The sequence below is a fragment of the Vanrija pseudolonga genome, chromosome 1 (assembly GCF_020906515.1).
Source record: "Vanrija pseudolonga chromosome 1, complete sequence".
In the NCBI taxonomy this organism is placed as follows: domain Eukaryota; kingdom Fungi; phylum Basidiomycota; class Tremellomycetes; order Trichosporonales; family Trichosporonaceae; genus Vanrija; species Vanrija pseudolonga.
The window spans coordinates 1,369,209-1,381,790 of record NC_085849.1 but is presented as its reverse complement, the minus strand read 5'-3'; the positions used below and the strand labels follow the sequence as shown (position 1 = coordinate 1,381,790).

The following is a 12,582-nucleotide window of genomic DNA, read 5'->3' as shown; positions in this document are numbered from 1 at the left end:
CGGGCGGAAAACTTTGCCCCCGATGTACAAATGTGCTGGCTTGATTGCAGGAACCCACGAGCTCAGCGGGCGGCGAGGTAGCTAGTGCCGGGTGAGCGGGGGTAGTGGGCGGCGCACTGTCGCCAAAACACACAGGGTACGCGCACGTCGAGGACATTGCTCTGAGCTGGCTGGTCTGCTGCTCGCGTCCTCCCACCGACGCCCGTCAATGGCGCGGCCCAGGCACTGGGACCGATTGACGTTGTTGGCCTAGAGGGGTGACAGGCGTCCGGGACGGGGGAGAGTAGGTGCCTCGCCGTAATTCTGCCAGCATGTCGAGGGCTCGGGTCAAGGAAGGCTTGCACACAAGATTGACATCCGCCCAGGGAAACGTGGGAGGGGCAAAACCGGGTGGGTGGGTGGGTGGGTGTGGCTCTTGCCTCCGGTCTCATGCACCGTTGCCCGCGCGTTGCTTGGAGCGTGCGCCGTGCCAAAAAAGGCCAGGCCTCACGCCCGTCCCGATACTAAACCTTATCGCAGGGCCTAATACTGTGGAGACTGCGCTCCATGTGAGACGCTGTCGGGACCTGGAAGCAAGCGAGGCGAGGCGGCGGGTGTAGTCAACAGCTGCTCGCCAGATGGGCGGCTTACCCTGGGAATCCCCCTCCTTGCCCCGCCTGCGTCGAAACAGAAACCAGAGCCCCTCGGACACTTTGACGACTCCTCACCTGCCTGCCGGCCTGCCTGCCTCGCGACTCTGATGACACCGCTGGTCCCGGCATACCACGCCGCCTACGTAGTGGAGACAGGCAGGCACTGTGCAGCAGCAGGCCAAGATTGGATGTTACGAGAGTGACAGACCCTCGACCCCTTCGAGGCCCCCTTTGCACATGGTGCAGTGCGGCATTCGTGGTAGTGCGGCGGCAGTGAACAGCAGAGAGAGGAGAGAGAGGAGAGAGGGGTGTTACTGCCAACAGGTGGTGGCTTCTCGCGATACCAGTTCTTCCCCCTTGTTCTGTCGATCTATCAACGCTTTCTCTCTTCCTCTTTTACGACTGTAGATTAACGGAAACGACGACAAGGCAACCGACAATGATGTCGATCCGACCGGCATCGTTTGTGGCTGCTGTGGCCCTTGGCGCCGCCGTGTGTGGCTACCTTCCGCAGGCGATTGCACAGGACTCTTCCTCCTCCGCCAGTGACTCTTCTTCCACTGCTAGCACCTCGGCATCACCTACAAACGCAACAAGCAGCTCTGCCGCGCCCGAGCCAACCGGACAATGGTACCCCCATGGGCCGCCAGGCGCGCAGTACGTGGTCGACAGGGAGCCCGCTCTCAAGTTCAACGTGTCCATCCCCACCGAGAACGGCATGTTCGTGTACACGCCCGACTCGATGTACAGCTACAACCTGACCGAGATGCGCAACTACTCGATGTGGAACGTGACATATGACGGGACTGCCGACAACACCGAGACGGGCATCGGCGACGTGTCGCGCAGCATCATGGCCTACAACGCCACGACACTCAACACGACGGCCTTCGCGCCGTCCATCTACACCGAGTACGGGCACGAGGTGGACACGCTGCGCACCGTGTTCAACGCGGGCTTTATCGGCAACCGCATCATTATCCACGGCACAATCGACCAGCTCAACGGCAACACACAGCCCATGAACCTCAGCTGCTACCACTTCATCGCTGGCCTGGGCTCTGACATGCCGCCCGAGCCCGTGGTCATGACGCCCCAGCTTAACGCGGAGGGCACGGTCGGCCCTGACATCTTTGACACAAAGTTCATGGCGTGGGGGAGCTACAACATCCACGCGCGGCTGTATGCCGGCCGCCTGAGGATCACAGGCTACACCGTGTTCACTGGCATGGAGTCTGAGGCAACCGCCATGGACCAGGTCGTGATGAAGCAGGCCGCGTTTGTCGTCGACGGCAAGCCCAACCCCGACTTCAAGCTCGAGGGCAACTGGACCGTGGCGCAAAACACGTCTGGAAACGCGACGCACGCCGTCAACAACTACACGGCCCTCGCCACGACAAACGGCAACATCACCATCCCGATCCCGGCCAACACGTCGTTCCTCCAGCTCGCGGGAATCATGGGCCCGACCAACACAGAGTTCACGCTCGAGTGGGACCCGTACCCGCCCGCCCGCCAGATGAACTACACGCTCTCGCACGGCGCCTACTCGCCGTACCGCAACCAGGGGCTGCTGTACGCCGCGCCGCTCAACCCCAACGTAACCTACTCGGTCAAAGGTCGTCCCGGGCATCTCCAAGTTCAACGCGACCGGCGCGGTCACCTCGTACGAGCGCGGCGCGATGGAGCTCACGGGCGCCGTCTTCATGTCGAACCAGGCGATTCCCAACACGACAGCCGAGGCGGCGCCGGCCGCCACGTCGTCCGAGCCCCCGCCCGTAGTGCACCGCGTGCGCAAGTGGCTCTGGCCCGTCGTCGGCGTGTGTATCGGCATCGGCGTGATCCTGCTCGCGCTGCTCGCGTTCATCGCGTTCAGGTGCTGCAGGCGCAAGCGCAAGCCGAGCCCCATCGTGTCCGACCCGACGCCGTTCGAGATCGAGCCCAAGCAGCGCGACGGCTCGGGCTCGTCATCGGGCGACGAGGAGACACGCCTTACCCAGCCGACGCCCGACGCCATGGGGTATGTCAGCCAGAACCACCGCGCGCAGGTCATGGCCGCCAAGGCGCATGAAGCGGCGCAGGGCCGCCAGCGCGGTAACGGTGCACCGCCGCCCAGCGCGTTCCACGTCCACCACGCGCGCGGCCCGCCCTCGGCCGTCCCGTCGTCCGTTCTGGATCCGATGCAGAGCGCACACCTCAACGTGCCGTACACGCCTGGCCCGACGTCGACCGTTCCGTCGTCGGTGCTTCTTCCTACCATCCGCGGTGTTGGCGAGGACTCGCCCCGCGGCGAAGGCTCGGTTGCGGCTTCGTCCTCGCTTGAGCCTGATATGCCTGAGCTGCGGTCGGGCGGCTCGACCTCGACCCCGAGCAGTAGCCAGACGTGGTTCAACTCGCTTGGCAGCAGCAGTGCTGGCGGCTCGGGCTCGTCACATCCCTTCCTCGCCCACAACAAGCCCCGCACTGCCGTCAGCGAAAGCAATTTCCCCGCCGTCGAGGAGTACACGCAGGAAGAGGACGCCGGAGTGGTAGAGTCGACGATTGTGCCCCCTAGTTACAACCCCAGCTGGGCTCCACCTACTCCTCTTGCTGAGGAGGAGGCGTACCCTCATGCTCATGGGCGTGCGGAGGACGACGGTGAGACCCATGCTCGCTAGTAAAAAAGGGCCGGCCCCCATCCATCCATAACGCTTGTTTCTATATGCAGTGTATTCTAACGACGCTAAAAGTGCCACCACGCCCCAACTGACCGAAGCTGCCACACTCAAACGCCAACACACAATGCATCACTAGTCTCTGTCGTACTGCCAGTGCCCGCCCGTCCCCTCCTTCCCTCCCATCACTAGCTATACACAAAAGGTCTACAGGGACGACATCGAAGGACTGGACTTGGAAATGGGAGAATGTGAAGCCTGTAAGGAACGGCAATGGCTTGAAAGGCCGACCGGGGGAATTAAACGTGCGCGGGTAAGGAGGCGGGTCTGCAAGCAAGGCGGGCGGCTGGGGTGCGGAGGGTCATGAGCGCCCATTAGCAGCTGCAGCCGTAGTTCTGGGAGTTGTCCGAGTCGATCCTGATCGGGTCGGGGTAGTCGGCGTAGCTGTGTAGTGTGAGCGACTATCAAAGGGGAGGGGTATTGAACCTACAGCTCGGTTTCGGCCTCCTGTGCCAGCGCGTTCTTGGCAATGGTCTGGAACGCCTGCTCGACGTTGATCGCCTCCTTGGCCGAGGTCTCAAAGTATGGGATGTTGCCCTTGGCCTGGCACCAAGTCATGGCCCGCTTTTGTGAGACCTGAGGCAGGTGTCAGACGCTCATCATCCTTCTCTTTCAAGTGACACTCACCATGCGCTTCGACTCCTCCATGTCAATCTTGTTACCCAACACGACGAAGGGGAAGTTCTCAGGGTCGTGTGGAGAGGCCTGCACTTGTCAGTCGCCCGGGCCATGGTGAACGGGCTGGAGCGAGTAGTGCCTGTCCCACACGGACAAGTGACATCACCGTGCCCCAGCCTAACCAAGACAACAACACTCACCTGAACGAGGAACTCGTCCCGCCATCCATCGAGAGCCTCAAAGCTCTTGCTCGAGTTGACGTCGTAGACGAGGACGCAGCAGTCGGCACCACGGTAGAAGGCGACACCGAGCGACTGGAAGCGCTCCTGGCCTGCCGTGTCCCAGAGCTGCATCGTCACGACGCGGTCGTCGACAACGAGCTCGCGAGTGAGGAAGTCGGCACCTGATAGCCAGAGTCAAGGTGAGAGGCCAAGGGGATGATTCGAGGCGTATGGAAGATTCCCAGTCGAGCGGGCGAGAGATGCGGAGAGAGGCCAGTGAACACCGTAGGCCATAGCAAGTCGCGTCGTAGAGTTGGTGAGGAACAAGCGAAGCGTGAGATAGTGAATGGAACGAATCGCCAGCGTCAGCACGACTCCAGGGCGGCAGGGAAGCGTCGATGCGACACCCTTAGTAACGACTCACCGATAGTAGCCTTGTACTGGTTGGAGAAGCGCTTGTTGACATACTGGTTCATGAGCGAGGTCTTGCCGACACTGCAGTGAGGGAACGACGGAGAAGATAGGTCGGACGAGCGGAAGCGTGACACGAGTCGATGATAGGGTCGACATGGGGCGTCACAAGATCACGTTCCATCGGGCGGCGCAACGCAGAACGAGTATCGGTCAATCCAGAGGAATGGGGGAAGCGCACACCGTCAGCATGGTTACTCGGCAAAGTCGACGCGATGACTGCAATGCCCGCCGTAATAGACGTTGACGTTTCATGACCCGACGCCGAGAGGCCTAATGTTGAAACGTGATACTCACCCAGAGTCGCCAAGGATGATAACCTGGAGAGGGATGCGTCAGCTCGTTGCTCTGTACGTGTGAAGCAGTCGTGTGCAATGAGGGGAAGGTGTGCTCGAGGGCACCATCGACGTCGTGATAGAGACAGACTAGCGAGTCGTGTCGTCTTGATCATGGTCGGCCGACGGTCTCGGGGAGGAGCCAGGGGAGGGGAGGGGGTGTGGTGGACGAGGCTGTGTTGTGTCGTTGCCTTTACTTACCTTGAGGAGAACCTTTTTCCTCGCCGACATTGTGTAATGATAGGGGGACGTGGAGTTTGAGTAGGATGAAAGGAATAAGCTGTCGAGAGGGAGTTGTAGTAGTAGTTGTGGTGGCGTCGTCGGGTGGATAGGAAGCGACTTGGATGTGGTGTGGTGGTGTGGTGTGTCGTTGATGGCGGTGGCGGGCGGGTGCTGAATGGACGCTGGCTGGGCTGGGCTGGGCCGTGTGGACCGTCATGGAGCCTAGGAGCCAGAATGACGCCGGGCAGGGCGGGGTCAACTGGGCAACCCAGCCAGGGTGACGACACACACAATACTGCCGCAACCGCTTCCCCACTCCAGCAGCCAAGAGAGTCAACACCACCCAAAGCAGGCAACTCCTCACATTTACGTAAGGACCATCGTACGGACCGTTGAGCTGGAAGTCACTTAAAACGTCACCGCCTTCCTTCAGAGTTACATGCTGCGACACAAAGCAAAGCAGCATAGCCAGCAAGGGCAGCAGTGTAGAATGGCGGCGTGTCCAGAATTTTGTTGAGGCTGGAGGGGGCATGCGCCTGGGTCACCCACCGTAGCCCTGTGTGCACAGGGCTGGTCAGACAGTGGCAAAGAAGGGAAGCTGCAGAGGGATCGTAAGCGCGAAGCTCAGATACGACCTCGGAAACAACAAAATCGTCAGCTAAAGACAATTTGTTCCCGTTCGTATAACGGCTAGTATGCTCGCTTGTCACGCGGGAGATCGGAGTTCGATTCTCCGACGGGAAGTTTGATTATCCTTTTGTTGATGGTTTTTCTGGTGGCGGAGGAGGAAGGATTGGCACAGCCAGTCTGATCAGCGCGTCAGCAATGTGTGTTGAGATCGACGAGTTAGGCCATTCCCGTCATGACGCCCTAGTGCTTCCGCCTGATGTGCTTCTGGACGCATAGTGGATGGTGCTAGGGCTGCCTGGTTCCCATCAAGAGTCCATCCGCGACTCCAGCTGGGTGACACAGACAGATCTCGACGTCGCCTCATCCCTTCCTCCACCCACCCCACCCAGGATCCCCTGCTCCCAGTCATCCATGCCAGTGTCATGCTGTATGTATTTGGCTTTCGAACCCCCCTGTGCGAGCTTATCACACGCATAAGGCGACTCGAGGCGAGGCAGCCGAGACAAGACGGTGATGAAGACGGCGCCACGACCTCCACCTCCACCAGATTGCGTGCGATAGCGTGCACCTGTCTCATCTCGGCGTCCTGGGTGGGCCGGCCGCACCGCACATTCTTACAGTCCACTGCCCATCCGTCCTACCGTCGTCGGCCTAGTCATGTTTGCGTGATTCGACTGTCTCGCGCGCCATTCGTCATTCGGAATGCCTCGCGCCCGCCCACCGCAGATATCATGCATGCTCATGCTCACGAGGAAACCAGGGCGGACCTCGGCAGGGGCGGCCAACTTGCTAGCTTCGACCAAGGTGGGAGGGACCTTCGCTAGGCCTCCCTCCGTCAACTTTGAGGCTGTGGGATTCTTCTAACTCTGTACTCTTCCCCATACAAGCTTAGACACGATGGCTCCTATCGAGTTTGCCTACTGGTGAGTTCGCTGAGCTGGACGTTGGAGGCCGTTACTGACTTGCAGGGTGCCCAACATCAAGAAGGGCCTTGTCAACACGTCGATCCCGCAGCGGACCAACAACTCGCTCGAGTACAATGTCAAGCTTGCGCAGATCGCCGAGGAGAAGGGTTTCACCTTTGCTTTGACGCAGATTCGCTTCATGGCCGCTGGGGATGACAGCCAGTACGAGGTGGGTGTGGCGGCGTGAGGTGCGGCGTCTTTCTAACAACCCCAGTCCGTCTCCTTCTCCCAGGCTATCCTGAGCAAGACTGAGCACCTGAACGTCATCGCCGCCATCCTGCCTGGCCCATGGCACCCCGCACTCGCGGCCAAGATCTTCGGCTCGATCGACCACTACGTGGGCGGCCGTCTGTCGATCAATGTCGTGTCTGGCTGGTGGAAGGACGAGCAGACGCGGATGGGTGTCGAGTGGCCCGAGGTGGGTGTTTTGGCCGTATCGACCGCTGACTCGCCAGCATGACAAGCGCTACACGCGCACCAAGGAGTTTATCCGCTCGATCCGCGGCCTGTGGAACGAGAACGAGTTCTCGCTCAAGGGCGAGTTCTACAACTTTGACAAGTACACGATGGAGCCCAAGCCCACGTTCCGCGTGAGCCCGTCGTCGACGAGCACCAACCACGGCACGCTCGACAGCGCCGAGCCGCCCAAGGAGGGCCGCCGCGGCCCCATCATCTTCATGGGCGGCAACTCGGCTGCCGCGCGCCGCCTGGGCGGTACCGACACCGACTGGTTCTTCTTCAACGGCAACGACGACGACCACTTTAGGCGCTGGATCATCGAGGTGCGCGAGAATGCGCGCCAGGCTGGGCGTCGCATCCGTGTTGGAATCAAGTGGGTCGTGCGGCGTTGGAGCTAGTTAGACGCGTCAGACTGACACCCCCGCAGCGGCTTCGTCATCGCCAAGCCTACCCACACCGAGGCGTACGTTCGCCTTAACGAGATTGTCGCCGGCGCCGACGAGGAGAAGCTCAAGGAGTTCATGAAGCGGTTCGAGGAGGCGGGCAAGTCGTCGCCCGAGGGCGAGGGCATGTGGGCCAACGCGTCGCTCAAGGACATTATCCAGGGCAACGAGGGCTTCCGTACCGGCCTGATCGGGAGCTACGACCAGGTCGCGCGGCGCATCATCGCGCTCAAGGCCTTGGGCGCCGACCTGATCCTCACGGCCTTCCTGCACTTCCAGGACGAGGTCGCCGAGTTTGGCGACCACGTGCTCCCCCTCGTCAGGCAGTACGAGCAGGAGGCGATCGACAGCGGCGAGTACGAGGCGTGGCCTACGTACGAGAACTACCCCGTCGACCCGGAGAAGGCGGCCAAGTTCAAGCCCGTCGGAGACGGCAACACGACCGACCACTTTGCGCTCGCGGAGCAGATCGCCGCCGAGGTCGCTGCTGCCAACGCTGCTGAGAAGAAGCGCGAGGGGGAGAACGGCGACGACGGCGTCGCCAACGGCCACGACGCCAAGCGCGTCAAGGTGTAAAAATCTAGTTTTGTATGCAGATGTAGAGTGTGCCGTGCGTCGATGTAGAGTGTGTCGTCGATGAGGACAGTAATCGGTTATCACCGCCTGCGGAGCCCTTCCGATCTTCGGAATGCCACCCGGCTATGTGACCCGACTGCGGTTGCTGCGTGCCACTTTACCCCGCGCTGCCCTCCACATGTCGCCCTTGTCAACGCTCACTCACTCTCCAACCAGCACCAGCACAAGCACACACATCATGGCCCTCAACCCCCGCCGCACCGCCCTCCTCATCTGCGACGTGCAGGAGCGCTTCCGTGAGTCGTGCGCGCGCTTGCCGCGCCGCTAACCACGCCAGGCGGCGCGATCCACCAGTTCGACGCGGTGGCTACCACCATCAACCGCATGCTCAAGGCGGCGGCTGTAAGTGCAAGGCGTGGAGAGCAACGACACTGACGCCCCAGATTCTCGAGGTATGCACCGCTCGACGACAACACTAACCCACCCCCAGCTCAAGGTCATCACGACCGAGCAGAACCCCAAAGGTACGGCGGCCGTGCGCTCCGCTCCCTCCAGCACCCAGCAGCTTCTGACCCCCCAGCACTCGGGCACACCATCTCCGAGCTGCAGACGACGATCAACGCGCTCCCCGCACACCTCAACCTGGGGACGTACGAGAAGTCCAAGGTGGGTGCTTGTCCTCGCACCGCTGACACCAGTTCTCGATGCTCACCCCCGAGGTGTGCAAGGTGCTCGGGGGGCGTTTCGCGACGCTCGCCGACCCGAATGCGAAGGTTGACCCCGAGGGCATTGAGCGCATCATTGTCGTCGGTATCGAGGTGGGTGATGCCGCTAAACGGTGGAGCTGACGCCAGTCCCACGTCTGTGTGCTCCAGACGTCGCTCGAGGCCGCGCGCCTCTCGGCCAAGGACGGCGGCCCTGCCCCGATCGTCATCGCCGACGCCGTCTCGAGCGTCAATGCCCCCGAGGTGCCGATTGCGCTTGCGCGCCTGCGCGCCGCCGGCGTCGACGTCGGCTCGTCCGAGTCAGTCCTCTTCCAGCTCATGGGCGACGCGGGCCAGCCCAACTTCCGCGAGTTCCAGCGTCTGATCAAGGGCGAGATTGACAACACCAAGGCGAGCCTCAAGGCCCTGCTCTAGACTCACGCGCGCGTGTCATGGTTGTATGGTATGCACAGATAGCCGCGGATAGTAGCATGACAAGAAGGCGTATAGTACAGGAAGGACATGGTCCTACAACTTGCTCTGGCGCTGGCGGGCCAGGTACTCCTTGACGACAATCTTCTTGATGTCGAGCTTGACCGGCTTGCCGTTGGCGTTTCGGGCTGAGGTCAGCTCGGGCTGCAAGGAGAGCGACTTACGCAATGGCTCGTTGCTGACGTAGATGATTACGGGCTGGGCAGGGTATCTCAACCTGCGCGCACTGTCAGCTCGGCTGACACACCGACAGACACATACTTGGGCTTGACTGTCGCGAGGAGATCTGCCTCGGTGGCGGTAGCACCAGGAGCAAGGGAGACAGCAACACCAACAAGCTCGCCGAGTCGGTGATCTGGAACTGGGACAGCCGCAGCTTCGGCGATGCGCTTGTCGTCGTACACGGCGTTCTCGACCTCGACGGAGGGGATGTTTTCACCACCGCGGAAGATAATGTCCTTCACTGCCTCGTCAGCGCAGCTCAGCGTCGCGACCTACTCCTGTCAGTGATGTGCACAAAGCCGTCACTGTCGACGATGGCAACGTCGCCCGTGTCGAGCCAGCCGTCCTTGTCGAGCGCGTTGGCAGTGGCCTCTGTGTGGTGTCAGATGGCACTTTACCTTTACACGCCGACTCACTCGGGTCGCCAACATATTCTTTCATTATGTTGACACCGCGTGCGAGGAGGAGACCCATCTGGCCTGTCGGCAACTCCTTGCGCGTTTCTGGGTCGACAATCTTGACCTCGGAGATGGGCGTTGGCACACCGACAGTCGTGGGCTGGAGTCAGCTTCCCTGCCCTCGACCACCCACCCACCCTCTGGATGTAGTCCTGGCCATTAACGGCCATGTGCATCGCGTTGGTCTCGGTCATGCCGTAGCCGTGGCTAATGGCCGAGTTGGGCCAGCGCCTAGTGAGGTCGCCTGGCAGGCGCTCGGGTGGTGGTGCGCCGCCGTAGTTGACCGACAACATCTCCGTGTCCTTGGGTAGCAGGGGTGACTGGAGGATGGCCGTCACGATGGCAGGCACACCGCCAATGACGTTGACCTTCTCCGCCTTGATGAGGTCGAGCACGACCCTTGTACTCCACCGGCGCATGAAGACCAGCTTGAAGCCCGAGCCGATGGCGCGCACGAGCCAGCCGAGGCAGCCCGTGACGTGGAAGAAGGGGATCGAGATGAGCATCGTCGGGGTAACGGGGTAGGGCGTGGTCAGCATCGTACGGAGGTCGCCGCCCTGTCGCAGGCCGTCGCGAAGCGTAGCTGGTGTCAGCGGAGACGGGAGGGCAGTGCGTACGCGTAAAGTTGGTGAGCACGCTGTGCATCGATGCACGCTGCGTCGAGAGAACACCCTTGGGTAGGCCGGTCGTACTGGCGTGGGTCAGGCTAGCCGAAGGATACACTCACCCAGACGTGAAGAAGATGGTCGCGTCGCTCTCGGGTCCAAGGCCTTCGAGGCCCTCGCCGCGCTCGACAGCTTCAATGAGCTTGGGGTCGGGGTTGATCTCGCCGAGTTCCTGCCGTCAGCCTCGCCCCATGCCGCCGCAACCCACAGGAAGGCGCGCCTTGCGCGGGAGGTGGTCGGTGCTGCTCCAGCAGTAGAGGTTTGTGATGCCGCGGCGCTTCATCTCGGCCTTGTGCACGCCGATGATGGAGGCGACGTGTTCGTCAACGAGCGTGATCTTGGGCTGCGCGATCTGGAGGCAGTGGATCTGGGGCTTGGACGTGCTGCCGCGTGTCAGCGGCGCGCGCGCGTGTCGTCTACTCACAGAGTACCGTTCAGCAGGACGGGCACGCCGCCGAGGAGGTGCACGGCGAGGAAGGCCACGACCCATCTGTGGTGGTGAGATGTGCACGGGGCCCGGGAGCGAGCTCACTCGATGCTGTTCGAGCCGCCGACGGCGACGCGTGTGCCGAGGCCAACGCCCTGGCCCTTGAGCCATGCCGCGAGGCGGACGGCGCGTCGGTGCACTTCGCCATAGGTCACTGTCTCGCGGGCAGTTTGAGGCGCGGGGGGCGCGAGGGGCGAGGAGATGAACTCCTTGTCGGCGTACTCTTCGAGCTTGATGTCGAGGAACGCGCGCCAGTGGGGCGGCGCCTGGTGTCAGCGGTGCCGACACAGCAGCGCCAGCATACATGGAGCCAGGTCTTGTATGTTAGCCCGTTGATCTCGACGGTCGTGATCTCAAAGGGGCTGCCTTTGGCCGTGATGATGGCGTCGCCTGCCGTCAGCCAGAAGGGGCGACGGGCACACTCACATTCGGCAATGGTTGGCTGGGGGGCCATGGGGAGGGAATGAGTGTGGGGTGGTGGGGGTGGGGTTAATGAGTGTGCGTGTGAGTGAGTATGATTGAGGTGAGGTGCGAGGCAACAATGTTATAAGACAACGTTGTGCGCTCGCTCGCTCGCTCTCTTGTTGCATGGACCTGCCGCGGCCACTTGAGAGAGAGCCGAGCCGGGCACTTGGGCCACCTTATCGTCATGACGAAGGCGTGCCTGACTGACATGACGAGGGACGGCGGCCGGGTTCAATGCTCACTGGCGGCATTCGTGGTGCTTGACTTCTCGCCACAAATCAAACGCGGTGTTCCACAAACATTAACACGATAAGTTGACGAAGTGAGAGCGCATGATGGGGGTTAGGATGCAGATCTAGGCCCCGTGCTTACCATCGGCAATCAACCGTCGTCAGTGGCGGCGCCGTCCTGTTTGAACCTCAGCCCAGCCAGCGGCTGTTGACGGGGTCCAAGCTTCGGTGTCTGTCCCGCTGGAGCATGGTACCCCAGTCTTCTGACTCATGCACCCATGGAGATATGCAGTTCAGACCTTGCTTGAACGGGATCGTGAGCAGTCGTTCGTGGCCGCGGGTGTCTGAATAATTGAGGAACGGCCGCTGGTGGTACACATATCACGCGTCCAAAGCGCACACGTTCGCGTCGGTGCCGCATCGTCTCGTCTCGGCGAGTCCATGTCGTCGCGTCGTCGTGACCATGGCGGTGCCCTGCGACGCGGAGTCGACAGAGTCCCGTGTCCACCTCGACATCGAGGACCTGATTGACCGCACCCAATCTCCAAGTAAGCGCTATCCTCCTTCGTGGCG

General features: G+C 61.6%; 5 protein-coding genes and 1 non-coding gene across 7 annotated transcripts; 4 read left to right on the top strand and 2 right to left on the bottom strand.

Moving 5' to 3' along the window:
- Positions 1 to 1,071: 1,071 nt before the first annotated feature.
- On the top strand, positions 1,072 to 3,289 carry LOC62_01G000550 (uncharacterized protein; the record flags this gene model as incomplete). Its single annotated transcript, XM_062766984.1, has 2 exons — positions 1,072 to 2,207; positions 2,509 to 3,289. 2 exons carry the CDS (start codon positions 1,072 to 1,074, stop codon positions 3,287 to 3,289), a joined length of 1,917 nt encoding a protein of 638 aa, XP_062622968.1.
- Positions 3,290 to 3,401: 112 nt separating this feature from the next.
- On the bottom strand, positions 3,402 to 5,342 carry 17E5.300 (putative Ras-related protein Rab7). Its single transcript, XM_062766983.1, has 7 exons — positions 5,193 to 5,342; positions 4,954 to 4,976; positions 4,610 to 4,680; positions 4,165 to 4,367; positions 3,974 to 4,051; positions 3,777 to 3,922; positions 3,402 to 3,730 (listed from the first exon to the last, which is right to left on the bottom strand). Exons 1-7 carry the CDS (start codon positions 5,220 to 5,222, stop codon positions 3,661 to 3,663), a joined length of 621 nt encoding a protein of 206 aa, XP_062622967.1. The 5' UTR covers positions 5,223 to 5,342; the 3' UTR covers positions 3,402 to 3,660.
- A 543-nt stretch (positions 5,343 to 5,885) lies between these two features.
- LOC62_01G000548 lies at positions 5,886 to 5,957 on the top strand. Its single transcript has one exon. It is a non-coding gene; the product is annotated as a tRNA-Asp (tRNA).
- Positions 5,958 to 6,624: 667 nt separating this feature from the next.
- sfnG_0 (FMNH(2)-dependent dimethylsulfone monooxygenase) lies at positions 6,625 to 8,286 on the top strand (the record flags this gene model as incomplete). The annotated part of the gene is made up of 5 exons (XM_062766982.1): positions 6,625 to 6,766; positions 6,812 to 6,977; positions 7,023 to 7,226; positions 7,264 to 7,640; positions 7,695 to 8,286. Exons 1-5 carry the CDS (start codon positions 6,741 to 6,743, stop codon positions 8,284 to 8,286), a joined length of 1,365 nt encoding a protein of 454 aa, XP_062622966.1. The 5' UTR covers positions 6,625 to 6,740.
- Positions 8,287 to 8,486: 200 nt separating this feature from the next.
- On the top strand, positions 8,487 to 9,462 carry isoc2 (Isochorismatase domain-containing protein 2). The gene is made up of 6 exons (XM_062766981.1): positions 8,487 to 8,582; positions 8,624 to 8,688; positions 8,777 to 8,810; positions 8,867 to 8,952; positions 8,985 to 9,104; positions 9,141 to 9,462. The coding sequence occupies exons 1-6, from the start codon at positions 8,525 to 8,527 to the stop codon at positions 9,423 to 9,425; spliced, it is 648 nt and encodes a 215-aa protein (XP_062622965.1). The 5' UTR covers positions 8,487 to 8,524; the 3' UTR covers positions 9,426 to 9,462.
- A 6-nt stretch (positions 9,463 to 9,468) lies between these two features.
- fadD3_2 (3-[(3aS,4S,7aS)-7a-methyl-1,5-dioxo-octahydro-1H-inden-4-yl]propanoyl:CoA ligase) lies at positions 9,469 to 11,788 on the bottom strand. Of its 2 annotated transcripts, none has more exons than XM_062766979.1 (13): positions 11,741 to 11,788; positions 11,619 to 11,704; positions 11,360 to 11,580; positions 11,252 to 11,317; positions 11,036 to 11,210; positions 10,890 to 10,999; positions 10,780 to 10,853; positions 10,300 to 10,745; positions 10,121 to 10,262; positions 9,981 to 10,076; positions 9,710 to 9,945; positions 9,647 to 9,680; positions 9,469 to 9,610 (listed from the first exon to the last, which is right to left on the bottom strand). In XM_062766979.1, exons 1-13 carry the CDS (start codon positions 11,766 to 11,768, stop codon positions 9,519 to 9,521), a joined length of 1,806 nt encoding a protein of 601 aa, XP_062622963.1. In that variant the 5' UTR covers positions 11,769 to 11,788; the 3' UTR covers positions 9,469 to 9,518. The 2 variants fall into 2 exon arrangements, with proteins under 2 accessions (XP_062622963.1, XP_062622964.1); XM_062766980.1 differs by having other exon boundaries at positions 9,647 to 9,699; positions 9,744 to 9,945.
- Between the last annotated feature and the right edge of the window lie 794 nt (positions 11,789 to 12,582).